Source organism: Rhodotorula toruloides (genome assembly GCF_000320785.1).
Source record: "Rhodotorula toruloides NP11 unplaced genomic scaffold Scaffold13, whole genome shotgun sequence".
Lineage (NCBI taxonomy): Eukaryota > Fungi > Basidiomycota > Microbotryomycetes > Sporidiobolales > Sporidiobolaceae > Rhodotorula > Rhodotorula toruloides.
Genome location: NW_015622973.1, coordinates 130,280 through 150,516, shown reverse-complemented (window position 1 = coordinate 150,516; position 20,237 = coordinate 130,280). Strand labels below are relative to the sequence as shown.

Genomic DNA, 20,237 nt, shown 5'->3' with positions numbered 1-20,237 from the left:
CCCCTTTCCCTATCCCCTCTGTCCCCCTCCTACCCTTCGCGCTTTGTTCTGTCATTCCCGCCCTCCACTTTCATCGCTTGATCTGTACACCCATCTCTTCATCGCTTGATTCAGCCTCTTCACTCGACTTGCCTGCGTTCTACTGTCGGCCGCCTCGTAGCTTCGAATCTCGTTTGAACTAGGACACTCTTCTCCCGCTTTGGTCAGCACGTCATTGAACTCTCTGTACCACTACTCTCTGCGTCTCGCTCCGCTGGCTGCCTTGAGAGACGCTCGCGAGACGGAGAGGCAAGGAGGGGTGAAGGGGAGAGGGGCTAGCGTTGCACCTCCCTCACAGCGCCCTTCACGCGCTCCAGCAAATCTCGCATGAGGTCCAACTCGAGGTCGGTTGCCGTGTCGAGCGAAGTCGACGAGGAGGAGGAGGAGGACCAGGAATCGAAGAGGGAGGAGAGCGGGTCGAGCAGGGAGGATTGGATGCGCTCGAGTGTGGAGGGCGAGGCAATATGTGTCTGCCGTCTAAAGGATCAGCATCGCGTCCGCGGGAGAGGGGAAAGGCAGGGAGTGAGACGCACCCGGTTCGCCGTATCCCGCTTGAGGAGGACATAGACGAGACTTAAGCGCTCCATCACTCCTCGGTGATACTGTTCGACAAACTCTTCTGCGCTCATCGACGGTGTCGCGGTAGGAGAGGCGTCGGAAGAGGAAGAGGGGGAGGGAGGGAATGCGCTGAGGAGCGAGTGGCCGAGCGGGCTTGCGAAGAGCGTGTCGGAGAGGAAGAGTGACTCTTCTCCTTTCTGTACGCGCACGCTTTGCATCAGCGCGCGCATCTGCAGAAGGAGAGAGGCAAGAGCACGCAACGCACACTCGAATCGAGTTTCGCCAGCACCACGTTCTTGACCAACCCGACCGCTGCATCGCGCATATTCGCGAACGGACATTCTACGGCGAGGACTCGCAAGACGGCCATTTGCGCCGCCTCGCCTTCGACGATGTGGCCGGTAGATCCGGGATAAACACGGTCAAAGTCGGAGATTAGGTAGTCGAGGAGGGTGTAGGCGAGGAAGCGGTTTGGGGGCGAGGGCGACTGGGCGGCGAGCGGTGTGAGGATCTGCGGAGAGTGGCGTCAGACATGCAGTCTCGAAGAACGAGAGACCTGGACGAACCTCGAGTATCGAGTAGGCCGTCTCGAGCGGCATGATGTCCGAAAGTAACTGCCGCGGTCGCAAAGCAACAACCCACCACAACCAGAAGAGCAGCTCGTCCTCGCCTAGCCGCAGCTCAGGATGCCCGATAACCTCGCGCAAGAGCGGCAGACTTGGCTCGAACTCCGAGCCAATCGGTGACGGCATCTGATAGCTCATGGCTGATCGCGGCTTCTCGACGGAGAGGACATGGAGGGCCATGACGAACTGGCCGAGGCGGAGCACGAGTGGAGCTTCCGAGTCGTTCGCGCGATAGAGTAACCTTGGCGCATCATCGTGGAGGCAACTTGTGGCGAACTGCGTGTACTTCGTCAGCGCGGGACTGGCATCAAGGAATGTGCAAAAGACAGACCACGGCAAGCCTCCAAGTTTCCCGTACGTCGGGCTCCTCCGTCCGCGTAAAGCGGTCGCTCATTTGCGGGTACGCTTCGCCAGCGAGCTCCGCTGCGATATCGACAGGGGAGAGAAGTGAGTGCAGTCGTCCGACTGTCTCGTAGAGAAGGGTGCGAAGCGGGTCCGTATCCTGGAGGAGGAAGGCGAACTCAGAGCGAGCACGGCCACCGCGTTATCGAGGGATTGGAATTGCGTACGATGTGACCCGTTTGGCAAAACACGATGGGATGTTCCATCGCTATCAGAAACTCAACGACCTCCCGGAAGACGACGAAAGCGAGGTTGTCGGTTGCTGGCGAGACGGTGTCGAGAGAGTCGAGAGGTTGGAAGGCTCCTTCTGCGGCGAGGTGCGAGAGGGCGGCTAGGATAACGTCGCAGGCGGGCTCGGTGAATGGGCGGAATTGCTCCGTCTTGATGCGAGGAAGGGCTGCGGAGCAGTCGGACTTCAGCTGGACTTGCTGCCGAGTGAGGTCTCCTCACGCACCTCGCGCATACAAACCAATCAAGCACGCCAGTTGTACCGCCGAGCTGCGAGCATCTACCGAATCTCTGTCGCCGTCCGAGCTGTCCTCGTCCTCGTTTGCCGCGCATTCGGCTGATACTAGCTCCGCCAGCTTCTGTCCCACACCCATGACGACTTCCTTCGGGCTCGAGAGGGTTCCGACGAGGTTCAGGCATGCTTGTGCGCGGTCGCTAGTCGGACGTGCGGAAGAAGAAGCCGAGACGAGGGGGAGAAGATAGTCGAGGAGGACAAAGGGCTCATCGAACAGGGTCCCCTGCGGACGAACGTGTGTCAGCGGCTACACGCGGCCCTTTATAACAGGCTCGCACGCACCTGCACGTCCCCGTCGCCCAGCTTCAAGGCTTCTGCCTCCCTCAAGAGCGCTTCCTCCAACTCGTCCAACAGCATCGCGTCGCCCTCGCGGGATCCGCCGGCAGCCGCAGCGGCTTGTATCCGATCAAGCAGCGGCTCAGATGGCCCAGCGGTACCAGCGGAGCTCATGATAGCGGATGAGGCGGTCGTCAAACTAGGTGGACCCGCTTCATCAGTCGTCGCTCGCTAGCTTTGGCGTCGTTCGATGCGTCATTGGGACTGACTAGCTCAGCTTGATCGTCCTGGCAGTCCAGTGTGAACAACAGCCGGAATGAAGCGAGAAGTGAGCAACCTCCTCCTCCTCCTCGCTCCGCAACCACCTCTCGCTCGACGACGACGACGCCCACCCAACTTGCTGATTCAGCGCGGCGCACCACTTGAGCCGCTCGTGCTGCACGTGGCGGCCATTTGACTTTTTCCCCCGCCGCAATCGAGCAGAGCCTCGCCCTTGCTCCCGCTCTCTTACCGGCGATTCCGCCATTGCATCCGCTCTCTCCCTCGCTGTGGCCTGGCAAGCTCTCACACGCCATGCTGCGACGACAGGCGACGGCGCAGCCCGCCCACACGCCCTACGGAGCCGTCCTCGCAGAACTGGTCCGCGAACTCCATCCTCGTCCCGCGCCTGGCTTTCGCGGGCGGGTCTACGCCCTCGACGCCTTGACTGCAGGGTGCGCTCCCTACGTCTCTCTACGAACATGGAATCGCTGACCCAGGCTGATACGCAGGGACATCGCCCTCGCCCTCGCCTACCTCGCCCTTCTCCTCTCACGCAAGGGGTCGAAAGGCGGAACCTCCCGACGGCTCATACGGAGGGTGCGCTCGCTCGAGGGCTTGCCTTGGCTGTTTGAAACTCGGCATTGACCCTCCGGCGATGCGCAGGTCCAGATAGCGACCGGCACCCTCCTCATCGTCGACTCACACCTCCTCCTCACAAGCACGACAATCGCAACGGGCGTTTTCTCTCTCGCTTCGCTCGGCTCACTCTCAACATTCGGACACACAGGCATGGTCCGTCGCCTCTTCCCACGACCCTCGCCAAAAAAATCGTCTCGAGGGAACTGACCTTCGCAATCTCCGTTTCGCTAACAGGCCGCCTCGTTCGGCTTGCGCGCGATGTCGATCGTCCCGCTGTTTGTGCAGGCATGGGGCTTGCTTTGGAGCGCGTTGCAGGGCTTGTGGGTGGCGATGTCGCAGGGTAGTGCAGGGGGACATCCCTCGGCGAAAGCGGCGAACGTTGTCTTTCTCGCTGTTGGAGGATGCGTCTGCTTGGCGGGACTTGTGCGTGAAGACATCGCGCCGGTGAGAAGGCTCGCTTACGCAGTTTGACGCAGGGCGCCGGTCTGTTCGCCGCCGTCGCAGGCCACAATCTCTACTCCGCCTTCTTCTCCCTCCGCACAACCCTCACCGCCCTCGAGTCCTCCTCCACAACTCCATCAATTGCTGTCATGCTGCGGCTCGCACCGGGCTTGTCCGTCTTGCGGAGGCGGACGAAAGACTTGCGAGCGGCGATGTTGGCGACTTATTCAGTCGTCTTCCTCATGACCCTCGTTGTCCTTGCCGTGCGCTCACCTGGCTCCTTCCTCACTTCCTCGCGCTGACTCTTCGAGAGGATAGACCTGCGCCTACGGCCTCTACGTCCACTCCACCGCCTCACGCCCCTCCATTCCCGCCGTCCAGCTCCCGCTCACTCCCCCCGCTGTCGACCCCAAGACTGGCACGAGCAAGAATACTTTCATCGAGGATGTGGACGGGTTGGATGTGAGGATGGGAGAGGAGGAGGAAGTGTGGAGGTTCAGGAAAGCGAAGGACGACTTGTTACTCGTGCGTACCTTCCATTTGCTCTTTCAAATCACTCGAACCAGGGCTAATGACGGTCGTGCGCAGGTCTGCGTCTTGGTTGGCATCCTGTCAGCGACGATGGCCGGCCTCGGCGCCTTCTCCGTCTTCCTCTCCTTCTCCGGCCGGATCTTCCAATCCAACGGCGCGCTGTGCGTCCTCCCGCCTCTCCTGGCACCCGTGACTCTCGTTGACCTTGCCCAAACGCAGCTTCGAAATCGCCCACCTCTCATTCTCCTACCTCTACGCTCTAGTCCAACTCCTCCTCTTCACTTTCCTCCTGCACGACTCGTTCCTTGCCCCTTCTTCCGACTCAGCTGCGGAAGAAGTCGAGTTGGCACTCAAGCCGAGGAGGGTCGCCGCTTCGTGTCGTGTCATCAGGCAGGTCCGCTGGCTGGCGAGGCGGATCGCGAGCAGGAGAAGGGAGGGAACGCACGTACCGGTGCGGCAAGACAGCGGGTCGAGCGGCAGCGACTCTTTCTCCACCGACTCGCAGGAGATGGCGCAACAGGAGGTGAAGGGGGAGAAGAGCGTCGTCGGGGCGAGGAGGTCGTTCGAGGAGGCGATTGAGAGCGTGCCGAGGGTTCGGTATAGGGCTGGGACGGTGGTGGTCTGACTGGGCGTGCTTGGGGTTTTGCGGATGTCTGGCAGTGGCGTTGGTTGGCTGTTGTAGCGATAGTTCTTGTCGCACCTCGCAAGACGCATGCTTCGCATCGAGGGGTCGAGCGGAGGCGAGAACGGTTGCATAGTGCTACAAGGCGACAGGAAGACAGAACATACGAGCCCGCTAGATCAAGTCGTCCACATCGCTCCGCCCCAACTCGTTCGCACTCGACCCGAGCGATGTGTCGAGTTTCTCCAGCCCCTCAAACATGTCCTTCAGCTGGTCCCGCTGCATCTGGTCCATCGTATCTTGTCCCATCTCCTTCGGACTGCCGTACTGTCCGCCGCGAAGCAAGCTGCCCTGCCTCGTGGGCGTCTTCCTCCCGTCCTCGCGATCCGCCGCCGCCTCATCGTCCGACCCGCCCATCAAATTCTCCGTCTCCCTTCTCCGCTTCTCCTCCTTCGCAGGCACCACCGTCTCCCTTCTAACCTGCACGGGCATCAACGCCTTTCCTCCCTCATCCCACCCCGGCGCAACCTGATTCAACCTAGCCTTCCGCGCGCGCTCTTTTGATTCGGCGTAGCTCGCGAGGAGGGCGAGGCGTTGGGTGTGTTGGGCTTTGCGGTGGGAGAGCGCGGAGGGCAGGGTGGATAGGACGTGCGCTTCGAGGGTGTGTGGGTAGACGAACTGCGCAACTCGCGGGTATCAGCCGCGCCGCATCACTGGTCCGTAGAGTGTACCACGAGCACTCACGTAGGCGTGCACGTCCTCTGGGAGAGGGTGGATGTCGGGCGGCAGCTCCACCTGGATCCGAGGAGGGCAAAAGCGTCAGCACAACACCTCGCAGCGCTTGACGAAGATACGGACAGGCTTTGGAATCCAGAATCCAGGGTTCTTGATCAGCGGAACCTTGTCTACAAGCTGAGACGGCGTCGGGAAGCCTGCGTTTGTCGCTGGAGAGTGATGAGGACGTCAGCTGGCGTTCAAGGGAAGGGAAAGGGCTGCGCGAGCTCACAGGCCATCTAGCAGATCGTAGCAACACTTCAAGCCAGCCAACAAGGCAGATCAAGCGAGAGCAAGCGTTGTGAGGGAGCCAACTCCATCCTCCCCCTCCTCTTCAACCTCGACCAGCGACTCTGCTCCACCCACCTGCTCTACTCGACGGCTCGCTACGATGGCTGAGCCAGGGTCTGCCGAGAAGCCCCCACCGCCTCGCCCCGCAACGCCCGGCGTTGCTGCTCACTCTGCGTCCTCAGGATCGCTCGTTTCGAGGATCGGGAGTTCGAGGGGTTACCGGTACGCTCAGGCAGCGTGGAGATGGAAGGGACTCGTCTTGGGAGGCGTGGCAGTCACGTATGCGGTCGTATCGTGCGTCGTCTGTTTCCCTTCTTGCCCTCGACCCTCCTCGCTGACCTCTTTCTTCTCGCAACCAGCTGGAATGCCGAAAAGGCCAAGGCGCGGAAGCGCGACACGATCCATCCCAATACGTACCTGTACTGGAAGATCTACGACGGCGGAATCGTCGAAGCCAAGTCGGCAGGCTCGAACCTCAACTACCTGCTCTCCAGCTCGCAACGAGGAGCGCCTGAAGAACCGCCACGAGTAATGGAGCTCTTCGAGGTCATCCGGACGATCAAATTCGTCGAGAACGACGACCGGATCAAGGGCATCATCGCCGACTTTTCCCATACCTCGATCCCCTCCGTCCCCTCGTACAATCTCGGCCTTGCGCAACTCGAGGAGATCCAGGACGCACTGTTGGAGCTGCGACGGGTCAAGCAGGAACGGCTCGGTCGGGATGAATGGAGGACAGTTGCCTGGACGGACACCTTCACCTCGCAGGGACAGTACCTGCTGGCGTCGAGTAAGTACAGGTTCGTTCGTTCAATTACGATGTCGCTCATGCTCCTTCTATACAGCTTTCGACGAGGTATACTGCCAGCCGACCGGCGAAGTCCCTCTCGTCGGTCTCGGTGAGTTCATCAACTCCTGTCTTCGAGGCTGTCGACTGACACCAATTACGCGGTGCAGGCTCGACTACCCCCTTCTTCGGACGGTTAGCCCGATGGCTTGGTATTGAGGTGCACGCCGAGGCAAGAAAGGAGTACAAATCGTTCGTCCAGCCTGTACGTCCCGTCCCTCTCGAACTCGAGGAGCTCGCCGTTAACGCTTCTCCGCACACAGTACATCGACGAGAAGTTCACCGACCCGCAACGAGAAAACACGCACCAGCTCCTCTCAGACCTGAACGACAACCTCCTCGCCTACATCGGCCGCAACCGGTTTAGCGACAAGTCGGGCGTCGACTCGCTCGAGCACGTCAAGGCGCTCACGCAGGTCGGGCCGTTCAGCGCGGCGCAGGCGAAGGAGAAAGGGTTGATCGATGGGCTGTGCTACAGGCAGGACGTGCTGGACTCGGTCCTGCTTGGGAAGAAGGAGGAAGATGCTGAGGTGCCGAAGGAGGTTGAGGCGCCGAAGGAGGCTGGGCAACAAGACGGGCTGGTCAAGGGGGCAACAGCGGCGGCGCACGAGCAGAAGCCGGAGAACAAGCTCATGGGCTTCTACCACTACCACAAGGTGCTCGAAAAGGCGGTCGAGAAGCACATGGCGCAAGAGACGATTCCGATCGGCGTCGTCTACTTGCAGGGGACCATTGGCGACGTCGGCGAGTGCGTGGCATTCCGCTCGCCCTCCTTGCTTCGTCCGCTGACTTCGCACCTCACAGGTTCGGCACTGCCTCGGTCGTTCGCGGCTTGAAGGAGGCGGGTGAGGACGACACCATCGGCGCCGTCGTCCTTCGTATCGACAGCGGAGGCGGATCCGTCATCGATTCTGACACGATTTGGGGAGCCGTCCGCGACTTGCGGGAGAAGTACGGCAAGACGGTCGTTGCGAGTTTCGGGAACTCAAGCGCGAGTGGAGGGTACTGGGTCTCGACACGTGCGTTGCCTTGCTCTCCACCGTTGGATGAAATTGACATTTGTTTCACGCAGACACCGATGCCATCCTCGCAGCTCGTGCGCCACTGTTCCTCTCCTCCGCTAACTCTGGCTGACATCTTCGCTCGCAGCTTCCACCGTGACTGGCAGGTGCGCAGCGACGACACTCGTCCCCACTCCGTTGAGGCGTTGCTGACCGGTCCCTCCCGCAGCATCGGCGTCGCCGCCCTCCGGCCAACCTTCCTCCAATCCTTCTTCGACCGCCTCCACATCTCCCTCGAATCCTTCTTCACCGGCTCGCGCGCGCAAGATCCGACACACTCCCTCACACCTGCCGAACTCGACCGCTACCGGAAGAGCGTCGACGACATGTACGACGACTTCAAGCGGCGAGTATGCGAAGGACGGGAGATCAGCCCCGAGGTTATCGAGGGTATCGCGGGCGGAAGGGTCATGACTGGCTTGCGAGCGTTCGAGATCAACGCTCCGAAGGAGCTCATCGACCACCTCAAGGGGCTGGATATCCCAGCGGCGGAGGGAGCCGAGGCGGCGGGATCCAAGGAGGAGGCGCCGAAGATCCAGGAGATCGAAGCACCTTCGTCGAGCGAAGGAGCGGCGGACTCGAATGAGGTGGCGGCTGCAGCTGCCAATGGACCGCTCGCGACTCTGCCGGAGGACCAGGAGACTTCGCCATTTGCCGTTCCGGAAGTCGCCTCGACTCCCGAACTCGCTGCCCCAGTCGCCACCGCAGAACTGCCTTCCTCAGCTTCTCCCATCGACGCTGCCACCCCTACCACGATCCCGGATTCGTCCACCGAATCCGATCCTGCAGCCGTGCATGCCCAACAAGCGCTTTTCACGTCGACGGCCGAAGAGCAGGCGGCGTCCGCGTCACTCCCCAGGCACAAGAAGGGGTCATCGGCCGTTGGAGCAGTCAATGGCGCAGCGGGAGAGTACGAGTACGAGCCGGGACCATACGGGCGAGGCTTGATTGACGGACTGGGCGGGTTGCGAGACGCGGCTGTTTACGCATGCCAGCTCTTCGTGCGTTCCGCCTACTTTTACCTTCGTCCAGAGTTGCTGATCTGATAGTGCTCAGATCGCCAACGGCATCGCCGGCTACAAGGAGGAGAACCCAGGCGTGTCGGACGACGAGGCTATCAGGATGCTGTTGCCGGACGCCAAGTTCGCCATCATGGAGGACGGCGAGGTCGCCATGCAGGTCGATGGTGCGCACACTCGCTCGTTTTCGCTACACACCAAACTGACGCTCTTTCGCCCGCAGTCACGCTCAAGCGGTTCCCGGTCCAGAAGAGCTTTTGGCAGCAGCTTGCGGTGCGTCGAGCTGCGCCTCTCTCAACAACTGCCGAACTGACTATCGTCGCCTATACAGGAGGCATCAAGGCGAGGCGACTCGCTCGGCGACTCCGTCCACGCTCTCTTTTCGCCGACTCTCGCTGCCTTGCGTGTCGCAACGGCCAAGTGGTTCCTCGGTGCCGTCGCCGACAGCGTTGTGGAGGAGCTGAATGCAACAGCGAACGGCGCGGGAGTCCGGGGAACAGCAACACCTGGACTTGGGCGAGGAGCGCGGTGGACCGGTCTGATGGCGGGCGAAAAGAGGGCGGAATATGCGCCGGGCGCACGGTGGGTGTAAGGCAAATCACATCGCAACACGCAAAGACACTTGCATCGCAGCTAAGTCGGTTGGAAGGAAGCCTCGAAGTTTTTCGCACACGAGCAAAGTCTCCCGGAAGCTACTCCGCTCAGTACGAGGCCTGCCGTTGGCGGAACGACACGATTTCGTCAAGTTGTCACAAGGAGTAGGGTATGTACAAGCGAGTCCTCCATTCGAGCTAAGCAACGACCTGCCTCCTCAGAAAGCGACATCCTTGGCACCCTCGCGGTACCAGTGCCTGTGCTTCGAGAGGGCATCGACGAACTCGGCGCCGAAGCCGGTGAGGTCCTTGGCGCCCTTGATCTTCTGCCAGAGCGTCGCCTCGTCGCCGGCGAGGTTCTCGGCGAGGACGACACCGTTCTTCGACGAGTACGCCTTCGAGAGGTCGGCCTTGTAGTCGGTGATGCCGGGGAGGGCCTTGTGAGCGAACACGGGGACCGAAGCGCCGACGGCACCGATCGTCTTGAAGTGCGCGAAGGCCTCACGGATCCAGTGGAGACCGCGGCCGGACGAAAGCTCCTTGACGAAGTTCTCGTCACCGTCGGGGATGAAGAGGCCGTCGAAGAGGGTCGAGCGAGCTGTCTCGAGGGTGAAGTTCGAGTTGATGACGCCCGACGCGCCCGAGTCGCCCTTCTTCGTGCCGCGAGGGTAGCAAGGCCCCTTGCGCGAGCCGACGACGTTTGGAATCGAGCCCAAGGCGGTGATGGCGGCGACCATACCCGAGACCTGCAGGCTGTCGAAGCCGTCAAGGGCGAAGACGGCGATGCGGCGACCGACAGCCGACGAGGGGTTGTTGGCCGAGAGGAGCGAGAGCGAGTTCTCGCCGTCGGTCTTCTTGCCGTGGTTCTTGATCTCGGGCTCGGGAACGTCGATGTCGAAGGCTGAGGCAACGGCGAGAGCGAGGTTGTGGTCAACGTTGTTCCAGCGGAGGATGTTGCGCCTCTGGATCTCGCGGTCGTCGCAGCGGCCGAGCTCGAAGATGGCGGCCTCAATGATGTGCTCCTTCTCGACGTCGCTCATCGAGTTCCAGAAGAGCTGGGCCCTGTACGCGGGAGCGCAGAAGTGTCAGTGTGGGCCGACCTTCTCAGGCTGGACGGACGTCGAGCGGCGTCGACAGCCGTGGAACGGAAGAAAGCAAACGCACTGGCTGTAGTGGTTGTCGAAGCGAGCGGGGCGGAGGCGGCCGCGCGTGCCCTCGACCTTGTACGGCGCGGGCGTGAGGAAGCCCTCCTTCGGCTTGGTCGCCTCGGCGATGGCAGCCTCGTTGTGGGCGTAGTTCTGGCCCTTGCCGTGCTCCGTGCCAGCGTTAGGCGTCTGGAAGCGGCTGCGGAAGAGCGGAGATGTCAGCGAAACGAACGGCGGAGGGGGGAGGTCTGGATCCTCTGACGACCACGAAGCACGACGCACTTGGGGTAGTAGTTCGGGCCAGCGAAGATGCGCTCCTGGTGCTGTCCGTCGCGAATAGTCGAGATGAACGGGCAGACGGAGCGGTTGATGGGGAGCTCGTTGAAATTGACGCCGCCGAGACGCGAGATCTGGGTGTCGAAGTACGAGAAGTTGCGGAGCTGGAGCATCGGGTCGTTGCTGTAGTCCATGCCGGGAACGATGTTGGACGTGCAGAAGGCGACTTGCTCGGTTTCGGCGAAGTAGTTGGTCTGAGTGAGGAGGGGGACGTCAGTCGACGAGGAAGGACGGTTTCACGCGCGGCGGCGACGCACAGGGTTGCGATTGAGCTCCATAGTGCCGACCCAAGTGATGGGGACGAGCTCCTCCGGAACGATCTTGGTGCAGTCGAGAATGTCGAAGTCGAACGTGAGCTCCTGCTCCTCCGAGATGAGCTGCACGCCCAACTCATACTTGGGGTACGCGCCGGCCTCGATGGCGTCCGCGAGGTCGCGACGGAGGTAGTCGGGGTCCTGGCCGCCGAGCTTGAGGCACTCGTCCCACACGAGACCGTGCTGGCCGAGGTGAGGCTTCCAGTGGTACTTGACGAAGGTGCGCTTGCCCTCCCTGTTGACGAGGACGAACGTGTTCTGCGATTGGAGAACCCGTCAACATAGCTGTACGCAGGTGGACGGTCGAAAGTCGACGCACGACACCGAAGCCCTTCAACATGCGGTACGAGCGAGGGATCGTGTAGTCGGAGAGCGAGAAGAGCGACATGAACACCGACTCGGGCGTGAGCGAGATGAAGTCCCAGAAGTTGTCCTAAGAGATAAGATTAAGACGTCAGTAGAGCGAGTGGGAAGAGGCACTAGGCGAGAACCGACATGGGCAGTCTGCGCCTGCGGCAGGTGGATCTGCGGTGCGGGCTTGCCTATAATCGGAAAACAGCGTCCAGTCGTCAGCCTGAATAGCCTCATCGAGGGCAGCGGCTGCGCAACGCACCGGAGTGGATAAGGTCGACAAACTTGATGCCGTCCTGGATGAAGAAGACGCTGGGAAAGGGCGGCCCAAGATCAGCGACGGCTTACTTTACACAGACAGATGATCCGAGCGTACGGGATGTTGTTGCCGACAATGTCCTGTAGGAGGCAAAGCGAGGTTAGTCTTCAGCAGAGGAAACAGCCTGTGGATCTCCGACTTAGCCAGTTCCCTTCGGAAGAATAGAACTTCGTGGCAAAACCGCGCACTTCACGTGCAGTCTCAGCCGCACCGTTCTGGCCGAGCACCGTGGAGAAGCGGACGAAGGTGGGCGTTTCTTGTCCGACCTGGGTGAGGATTTTGGCCGTCGTGTAGTCGGCGAGCGACGTATGGAGCTTGAAGACGCCGTGGGCACCTGTTGAAGTGTTTTCAAAGCGTCAGAGGCGTGAAGAGAAGGGCCGATCAACGATGTAAGGGAGGAAAGGCGAAATGAGGGATGGGGACGAACCGACGCCGCGAGCGTGAACGACCTGCGGCAGCGAAGGTTGGGTGAGCACTTCGCGGGGTTATTGATGATTAAGAGGGTACGCACACGCTCAGGAATACTGATGGGGAGGAAGAGAGAGAGTCAGCCAAGAAGGTCAGATTCGCGAAGTCGGCGATTCCAACGCACCGCTCGCTGCAAGACCAAGACAGGTCAGTACTCGTCGCACAATACAAAGCAGAAGCAGCGCCACGCACTGGTCAAAGTGGCTGATGCGCTCGCGAGCGACGGGGTCGTCGATGCTGGTCGGTCCCCTCGGTCCGGCCCTCATGGACGTGTCGAGATTGTCGACGGGCGCCTGCGAGAAGACGCTGACGTGCTTGTCGCCGTCGAGCGGGATGCGGGTCGTGAAGCCCTCGAGCTGGGCGAGCTTGGCGTTGAGGTGCGTCGGGCGAGCCGTTTGAGGCACGCCATCTCCGGTGTAGGACCTGCGGGTGCGTGCTGGTCAGTGCCTAACTTTCGCGCTCGTCGCACTATGCAGAAGTAGTCGGCTGAGCCGGCGACGCACATGATGCTGCGAGGCGGGAGACGAGGAGGTCAGCATCGCGGGAGGCGTCTGGGAAGGAGCGCATCGCACGCACCCTGGCTTGTTTGGGCGGATGTGTGGGCTGATAACGTCGAACTCAGGACCCTGGTCAGCTCAGATGGGCGAACGTGCGAGGGTGACGCGGAGGACGCACAGGTTGCGGATTGGGAAGGGCGATGCGAGTACGAAGACGCAGGTGTGCTGTTCGCTGCGGGTGCTGGCTCGTTCTGTGCGAGTCTAGCTGTCGAGCAGTGAGTGGCAGAGGGTCTACGATGCTCTCTGGCGGAAGAGGCCAAGTGCACTCCTTGAAGTTGCTCCGCTGCGTCATGTCCGACGCGATCAGATCGAGCCGCATCGCTTCCGAGGTCGGCAAAAACGCGCCATGCTGACATTTATTAGTCAGGCCAATCAGAACGCGACCTTTGCGGGTGAAGAGGGAGGATTGCGGTGTAATTCTGCACCTACAAACTCGAGCTATTGAAGCATTACAAACGGATCTCGCCCGCCTCTTCTTCTGAGGGCTCAGCCGCTGTACAACTTTGCGATGCGAACCTGTCTGCTCATGCCACGGATAGCCCGTGCCCGCCGAGAAGAAGCGGGAGAAATGGCGAATGTAATGCTGAATACGAGTCGCTTGTAATGAGTCGATTACAACCCCTAGACCTCTCCCTCGCTCCGCATCTCACCCAAACACAATCAAGGAAACGCTTGTTCGCGCCAGCATGGCCTCCGCATCGCAGCACCCCTCACGGCGCTTCGTGATCCCGCCCACACACGAGCTCCGCTTCGAACTCGAGTCGCCCACCGACGCCCTCTCCATCACGCTCATGTCCGGCTTTGCAGAGCTCTTCGGCTTCGAGCTGGTGCAGGGCGCGAGCTATGGGTTCAGTCATGAGCAACGAGGGGCTGTCTGGGCACCTGGCGTGAACGGCGAGGGCGCCGAAGTCGAGATGAGTTCCCTTTCCTCCGTCCGCCTCACTCGCAGTATGGCGGAAGTCGCGGGCGGTGCAGACGGCCTTGCCGCGCCGAGCGACGGCCTCTCGCAAGCTGACCAGATGCAGCGCCGAGCTGCGGCAGTTTGCCTGGAATGCACCTTGTCCTGTTGTCGAGAGGGTCCTTACGAGCGGGCAGGGTCCCGATGTCGCTTGCTGCTCTACTTGCTGCTCTCGAGAGCACTGCCTGTGCCCTGTGCGGAGCGACCGGACCACTCGCTGCGACCCCGGCGACTCAGCTGCGTGTTCCGCTCTCAGCAGATCCCTCCTCCGCCCCCGAGAGGGCGCTCGCTGTGGCCAACTAACGCTTCCTTCTCTCGCCTACCCACGTCACAGGCTCTCTCGACACAGTCTACGTCGCCTCCGAATCCGCCTTCTCGACCTACTTCAACCTTCACCTCTCCCTCTCGCGCCTGCGCCTCCTCGCCCGCCCTTCCTCCTTCGCCATGACCCGCGACCTCTCTCAGCCGGACGACGAAGTCGCACCTCCACGAGTCCTCGTCGTAGGCGAACGAGGAGCAGGCAAGTCGACGCTCGTCAAAATGTTGGCGAATTGGCGTAACCGGGCTGAGCGCGCGACGTGCGGGACTGCGAAGCCCGCGAGCGGGATCACGCTCGTCAATCTCGATCCGAGCGACGGGTTGTGGACTGTTCCCGGCACGATTGGGATCGTCAACACCAGCTCGATCATCCCTACCTCGACTCCCGCCGCGCCATTCGGGACGTCGTTCTCCTCCGGTCCGCCCGTACCCTTCCCTCCTCCTGCCTCGACATCCGCCTCTTCAGACGCTTCACCGCCCTACAACCCCCCAATCAACCCCGACTCCTACGCCCCCTTGCTCGACCCGCTCGTCTTCTTCGCCGGCCACCTCTCACCAACCGTCAACGAGCCCCACTACGACCTCTTGATGCAGAGTGTGGCGGACGCGGCGAAGAGGAAGGTTGATGAGGCGGGCATGGGGAGCTGGAAGGCTGGGTGGATGGTGGACACGCCGGGGGAATGGGCGGAGAAGAAGGGAGGTGGGTGGGAGAGGGTCAAGGCGGCTGTCAGGGCGTTCGAGAGTGAGTCGCTTTGCGGGACGAGCGCTGGGCGGCACTGGTCTTCTCAAGCGGATCGCGCTGCCGTCCCCTCCTACCCGTGAGAGCTCTCGACTGACTTTCCTGTTGACTCGCAGTCAACGTCCTCCTCGTCGTCGGGACGGAGCGGTCGTACGTCGAGATGTCGAAGCTGATGAGCACGAACAAGACGGTGACTGTCGTGCGAGTACCCAAGTCGGACGGCGTGCGTCACGGTCTTCGCTTATCGTCGCTTCCGCCCTCCAGCTGACACCCTTCACGCTCTACAGGCCTCTGACCTCGACCTCCCCACGCTCTCGCGCCTGCAATCGCTCCAAACCCGTTCCTACTTCTACGGCGGCCCTCCTCTCACGCAAGGCCTCCTCTCCCCCTTCTCCATCATCGTCCGCCTCTCCGACATCCGCATCGTCCGCGTCGGCGAAGTAGCAGGCACACACGCGCCCGACTCGGCGCTCCCGCTCGGTGCGACTCGGCTCACGAGGGATACCGAGTTGGTTGAGGTTGACTTGGAGGGCCCGAGGGCGGCGAGCGAGGTCGTGAATCGGATACTGGCGGTGCCGATGGCGGAGGAGGAGCGAGATGGACAGGAGAAGGTGGTCAAGGGACCGGTGATGGGCTTCGTGTGGGTGTGAGTTCGAGGCGTTCCTCCCTTTCCGCCACGGATATTCGGCTTAGCTCACGTTAATCTGCCGCGCAGCTCGGCTCTCGACAAGGAGAAGAAGAAGATTACGCTGCTGTCGCCGCTGCCAGGTCGCCTGCCACGGAAGACGCTCATCGTTGGCGGGATCGACTGGATCGACAATGCATAAAGAAGCATTGGCCTTCATTCGTACTTTCACCGCGCACTGCACTGGTCAACCACAAGTTACTATTCCGTCGAGCTCGGGGATAGACTTTCCGCTTGCTTACGCCGAGCCTGGGCGACCCCGAGTTTATGCATCTCTCCTTCCTCACGCATCCGCGCTTGCTACCGAATGTCGTCCACACGCCTTGCTGCGCCCGCTACCCGCTCAAAGACGGTTGCGACACCTACAATGGGCACTCTGCCGCTGTCCAAAGCCTACCCGAGCGAGCTGGTGCCGACCGACACCTCGCCAACCTCGCCCTTCACTCTTCCGCCGCCAAACGCGCTCGTCTTCAAGCAGCATGTCCATCGGTACCCTGAGCCCGTTGGACTGGTCGAGCGGACGAGGATCTGGTACATGGGCGTGTTCTGGGAGGTCCTCGAGCCGGTGCGTCGCCCTGCGCCATCCTGTCCGAAATTCGCGAGGAGATGACCGAAGACGGAGGTGGATCGCTCGCCGCTGACTCGTTCGCTTGCTTTGCTGCACAGTGGGAACGGGTGTGGATTCGTGCGTCTACCTCGCGATCTCGCTGCTGTTCCGCCGTCTTGGCTCGCACACGACTGACCCTTCGAATTGTTGCTCCTCTCCTCGGTCCCCATTTCTCTCACGATCCATCGCGCCGATTACGTTCGTCCTTGCTCGGCCTTCCTCTACACCGACCTATCTCCTATCCCTGAACCCCGCCTGTCCTTCCCGGCCTCCCCCAATGCTCTTCCATCTAATCTCCCTTCCCTCACCTCCTCGCTAAACCGCGAACAAACAGACTCGCTTCTCTTCGCCCTCCTCTTCCTCCTCTACATCGCCTTCTCCCGCCTCTTTGCACCAACGCACATCGCGCACATCGCGGACCGCTTGAGGTGGTACATCTTTGGACTCGGGTCCGCGGTGGAGGCGTTTGGAGGTGCGGGAGGGATGAGGGCGCATGTGGGTGCTGGGAAGGCGTAGGAGCGCCCGTTCATCATCGTCGTTGGTCGTAGGCCGACAGCGGAGGACCAAGTCGTCCGACGACGGACCTTTCCTCTTCCTCCTCCTTTCCCGTCCTCCCTTCGACTCCCTTTCGCCTTTCACCCTCCCTACCCCTTCCCCTAATCCTTCACCACCGTATACACCTATTCACTCACTTAGCCTAGCCCTAGCTCATCGGTACGCTCATCCAGCGATCCCTAGTTCTCCCCATGCATAGTTCTGCGCTTGTTGTATCCGTTCTTTCTTGCCATTGAGCCACGTCCCAAACCTCACGTACGCATCAGGAGCACGAGGACAGTCGGCGTGAGGCAAGCGAAGTCGAAAGCGCGACGAGCGGGGAGAACGAGCAAGCCTCGGTTCCATCACACACAGTCAAGCGAGCGTCTCGGCGGCCGCAAACTCGCGCGCGCGCAGGAGGAGCGTGTGCAGAGAACCAACCCAATTGCACTACACCCGACCGTCTGGCGCAAAGGGAGGGAGGAGAGGAGAAGGAGGAGGGACGAGAGGGTGGGGCGTCTACTTCTTCTTGCCTGCGTGGTCGAGAGCGTCAGTATCATGCAAAGGAACGGAGGGATGAGTCGGAGGAGAAGCAACGCACCCTCGTTCGCCTTCTTGACCTTGGCAGTCTGTAATAAGGAGAAAGGTCAGAGATGTAGCAGGCGAAAGGTGAACGAGGAAAAGACGAACGCCGAAGAACTCTACGGGTTCGCACGTAAAAGAGAAGAGAGAGTCAGCTTCGAAGCAGAGAGGACGCTCGGGGGAAGGTCCGCGCACTCTTCGAGCGGTCTGCGCGAGGCAGGAAGCGAGCAAGTCAGCGGCAAATCCCGTTTGAGTGCCGAACAGACAGCGAACGCACTCTTGCGCTCCTTGCGGAGCTTGCGGCCGGTGCGCTCCCTCTTCTCCGCGAGGCCGAACTGCGAGGATGCGTGCGAGATCAGCGACGTCGCTCCTTGCGTCGACAAAATAAATGCCACGTACACGAACGAGACGGTACCGGGGCTCGAACTTGAGCGACCTGGCAGCGCAGAACGGGTCAGTACAGCGCTCCAAGAAGGAGCGAAGTGGAGCGCCGAACTCACTCCTTCGAGTCGTAGATCAGGGCAAAGCCGGTCGACTTTCCGCCACCGAACTGGGTGCGGAAGCCAAAGACGATGACCTGGTCCTTGGGCGCCTTGTACATGGCCGCAAGCTTGTCGCGCAGCTCGTCCTTGGAGACGTTGGGGCGCGTCGGGTGGAGGACATCGACGACCATCTGCTTGCGCTGAAGCAGGCGGTTGGTGATGAACTTGCGGGTGCGGATGGTCACGGCGCCGTTGGGGTCCTGTTAGGCGGGTCGAAGTGAGAGGCGGGGTGGAGGAGGCGGAGGGGGAGAACAGCGGGCACGAAGGCGGGCGGGAGGGCGCGGAGGACGGAAACGAGCGTCTCGTCAGCACTGCTGGATCTCGAGAATGCGTACGAACCGCTGCTAGTCGTGCGAGCCGACATCAATCCGCCGAGCCTGGTGCACCCCGTCGAGACGACCCGCAAGTCCGCCATCTCGGCTCAAAGCAGCTCGCGCGCGCCTGTTCCCGCCTCTGCAGCACCATACGAGCCACCCTGCACGCGAGCCAGACCCCCGCAACGCGGTTACCGCTGCCTCGCCTCGCTGAGCAGGGTTTGCCCAACGAGGTGGCCCCGGTGCTCACTCCCTCGGCACTCTGCCGACTCCGCTCCAGTTCCCAGTAGTCCGTCCATGTGTGCACCAGGCTCTGGCGGCATCGTCGAGCGCGCGCGAGGCGTGAGAGGGCGGATTTGCGAGGGTCGTCGGCGGGTGGTGAACTTTGAACGGGGGCGGTTTCGTCGACTCGGGGCGGGCGGTGGGGGTCGCGGGCAGCAGACAGAGGGTCGTGGTAGCTAGCAGACTGACCATGTTGGCGGCAAAGGGTGGCTTTCGAGCGACTGTCGAGAACGAGGAGCGAGAGCGAGTTGGCCTCTTGCGAGCGAGCGAGGCTCACCCTCGCCCACTCTCGACGGCGCTCAGCTGGGCTCTCTTGGGGATCAATCGGACCTGAAAACTGCTTTGTCGACTGCCGTCGAGGAGCCCACTCCGCCAGTGCGACGTTCGCTGCCGTCGCTAGCCTCCCCCTCGTCGCCTCGCTGCTTCGCAAGTCCTGGGAGATGGCGGGTAGCACGGTGCGATTACAACGACATGTAGGCATTCACAGCGATCGAGAGTACGGCGGAAGGAGACGAGGAAGCAATCAAGCGGTCGAAAGTAGCGCAGCGGATCGAGGGATTCACTCACGCATCTTCTGCAGGCCAAGGGATCAGCCTACATGCCGACAAGCAGTACAACATGTGAGCTTACGCACCTGAAATGCGTGCCTCCTGCAAGTAGACCTGCTTGGCTTCCTCAGCGGCGGTCTCCGCCTTGTCCGCCACAAGTCCTGCCGCCAACAAGCCCCTTTTGACCGTGGCCTTGAGCGTCGCCGGGCCAAGCAAAAGATGAGCAAAGCGGTTGCTGCAGCGGGAGAGGCCTGGAGGTCGGGTTGCAAGCGCTTCCGCTGCCGCAATCATGTTGGCAGTGTCGACCCCAAGCCGGAACGTCTTGAATCTCGTGTTTTCGGCGGGAGAAGCAGACTTGGGAAGCTTGAGCGGGAACTTTGTCAACGGACCTGGAAGGCAAAGCGCAGATCAGCTTCTTTCTGCCGTAGGGACTGAGGGCGGACACGTACGGCGCTTGACGCGCTTGACGAGCTGGTCGTAGCTCGACTGCAACAACACCTCCGTCTTGAGGGCGCGCTTGAGGACGACGAGCGCCAGAACTGCGAGCGAAGGCGGACTCAAGTCTCTTGAGAGCGAGAGCGAACAGGCGAAAGCGAGGCAAGCAAACTGACCTTTGCCTGATACAAGGTAGTGCTCAGGCATCCAAATTGCGTCTTGCACCTCCTTCATTTGCTGGTCTTGCTCCTCAAGCTGCCTGTCGTGCGAGTCGAGTCGCGCCTGAAGTCGCGCTTCGACAGGTGCGAAAGCGGTCTCGACGGCGAGGCGGACAGTGCGTTGCAAGTCTGCTCTGCCCATGACGTGTATCGGCTCCTTGGTATGCACCGCAAAGCCCTTCTTTGCACACAGCGGCGTCACTGTGCGGATCTGGCGGACTGGGAAGGGGAAGGTAGAGAAGTGCGCGAGGCGGGCCGCCGCCCAGACGGGCTTGACTGCGCTTGTCGGGTTGAGCGTCCCCCGAGCGTGTGTAAGGTGCTGGTCGTATCGAGCGGGGACAGCCAGCAGTTGCGTCCGCTGCACGCCGTTGACGCGTGAGGCGGTTCTGAGGCTTGAGATAAAGAAGCGAGGCGACGAGGGACGCAAGGTCGGCGAGAGCAGCTTGTCAAGCAGCAGCATCGGTAAGGTCTGGGTTCGACTT

General features: G+C 61.5%; 9 protein-coding genes across 9 annotated transcripts; 4 read left to right on the top strand and 5 right to left on the bottom strand.

Annotated features, from left to right (window-relative positions):
- Window positions 1-314: 314 nt before the first annotated feature.
- RHTO_01374 (protein of Uncharacterized protein family, YAP/Alf4/glomulin) lies at window positions 315-2,598 on the bottom strand (the record flags this gene model as incomplete). The annotated part of the gene is made up of 8 exons (XM_016415056.1): window positions 315-509; window positions 573-794; window positions 863-1,108; window positions 1,164-1,499; window positions 1,555-1,725; window positions 1,793-2,022; window positions 2,080-2,371; window positions 2,431-2,598. 8 exons carry the CDS (start codon window positions 2,596-2,598, stop codon window positions 315-317), a joined length of 1,860 nt encoding a protein of 619 aa, XP_016272846.1.
- Window positions 2,599-2,997: 399 nt separating this feature from the next.
- RHTO_01373 (uncharacterized protein) lies at window positions 2,998-4,921 on the top strand (the record flags this gene model as incomplete). Its single annotated transcript, XM_016415055.1, has 8 exons — window positions 2,998-3,137; window positions 3,195-3,282; window positions 3,349-3,477; window positions 3,559-3,747; window positions 3,801-4,028; window positions 4,084-4,290; window positions 4,354-4,457; window positions 4,516-4,921. 8 exons carry the CDS (start codon window positions 2,998-3,000, stop codon window positions 4,919-4,921), a joined length of 1,491 nt encoding a protein of 496 aa, XP_016272845.1.
- A 171-nt stretch (window positions 4,922-5,092) lies between these two features.
- On the bottom strand, window positions 5,093-5,931 carry RHTO_01372 (uncharacterized protein; the record flags this gene model as incomplete). Its single annotated transcript, XM_016415054.1, has 4 exons — window positions 5,093-5,596; window positions 5,663-5,713; window positions 5,777-5,862; window positions 5,925-5,931. 4 exons carry the CDS (start codon window positions 5,929-5,931, stop codon window positions 5,093-5,095), a joined length of 648 nt encoding a protein of 215 aa, XP_016272844.1.
- Window positions 5,932-6,083: 152 nt separating this feature from the next.
- On the top strand, window positions 6,084-9,502 carry RHTO_01371 (protease IV; the record flags this gene model as incomplete). Its single annotated transcript, XM_016415053.1, has 12 exons — window positions 6,084-6,277; window positions 6,343-6,773; window positions 6,829-6,882; window positions 6,941-7,035; window positions 7,094-7,578; window positions 7,635-7,849; window positions 7,903-7,926; window positions 7,980-7,998; window positions 8,061-8,892; window positions 8,948-9,077; window positions 9,134-9,183; window positions 9,242-9,502. The coding sequence occupies 12 exons, from the start codon at window positions 6,084-6,086 to the stop codon at window positions 9,500-9,502; spliced, it is 2,790 nt and encodes a 929-aa protein (XP_016272843.1).
- A 219-nt stretch (window positions 9,503-9,721) lies between these two features.
- Window positions 9,722-13,312, bottom strand: RHTO_01370 (catalase A; the record flags this gene model as incomplete). Its single annotated transcript, XM_016415052.1, has 17 exons — window positions 9,722-10,565; window positions 10,668-10,847; window positions 10,931-11,178; window positions 11,242-11,556; window positions 11,618-11,731; window positions 11,794-11,840; window positions 11,912-11,961; window positions 12,026-12,048; window positions 12,157-12,302; window positions 12,396-12,417; window positions 12,480-12,492; window positions 12,561-12,566; window positions 12,629-12,859; window positions 12,940-12,945; window positions 13,013-13,039; window positions 13,112-13,165; window positions 13,260-13,312. 17 exons carry the CDS (start codon window positions 13,310-13,312, stop codon window positions 9,722-9,724), a joined length of 2,379 nt encoding a protein of 792 aa, XP_016272842.1.
- Window positions 13,313-13,679: 367 nt separating this feature from the next.
- Window positions 13,680-15,835, top strand: RHTO_01369 (pre-mRNA cleavage complex II Clp1; the record flags this gene model as incomplete). Its single annotated transcript, XM_016415051.1, has 5 exons — window positions 13,680-13,911; window positions 14,301-15,011; window positions 15,125-15,231; window positions 15,296-15,654; window positions 15,724-15,835. The coding sequence occupies 5 exons, from the start codon at window positions 13,680-13,682 to the stop codon at window positions 15,833-15,835; spliced, it is 1,521 nt and encodes a 506-aa protein (XP_016272841.1).
- A 165-nt stretch (window positions 15,836-16,000) lies between these two features.
- RHTO_01368 (uncharacterized protein) lies at window positions 16,001-16,816 on the top strand (the record flags this gene model as incomplete). Its single annotated transcript, XM_016415050.1, has 3 exons — window positions 16,001-16,258; window positions 16,360-16,378; window positions 16,635-16,816. The coding sequence occupies 3 exons, from the start codon at window positions 16,001-16,003 to the stop codon at window positions 16,814-16,816; spliced, it is 459 nt and encodes a 152-aa protein (XP_016272840.1).
- A 537-nt stretch (window positions 16,817-17,353) lies between these two features.
- On the bottom strand, window positions 17,354-18,746 carry RHTO_01367 (37S ribosomal protein s24; the record flags this gene model as incomplete). Its single annotated transcript, XM_016415049.1, has 8 exons — window positions 17,354-17,367; window positions 17,436-17,463; window positions 17,525-17,535; window positions 17,612-17,623; window positions 17,694-17,751; window positions 17,816-17,852; window positions 17,917-18,158; window positions 18,744-18,746. The coding sequence occupies 8 exons, from the start codon at window positions 18,744-18,746 to the stop codon at window positions 17,354-17,356; spliced, it is 405 nt and encodes a 134-aa protein (XP_016272839.1).
- A 371-nt stretch (window positions 18,747-19,117) lies between these two features.
- Window positions 19,118-20,215, bottom strand: RHTO_01366 (uncharacterized protein; the record flags this gene model as incomplete). The annotated part of the gene is made up of 4 exons (XM_016415048.1): window positions 19,118-19,128; window positions 19,189-19,491; window positions 19,552-19,641; window positions 19,714-20,215. 4 exons carry the CDS (start codon window positions 20,213-20,215, stop codon window positions 19,118-19,120), a joined length of 906 nt encoding a protein of 301 aa, XP_016272838.1.
- Window positions 20,216-20,237: the final 22 nt, after the last annotated feature.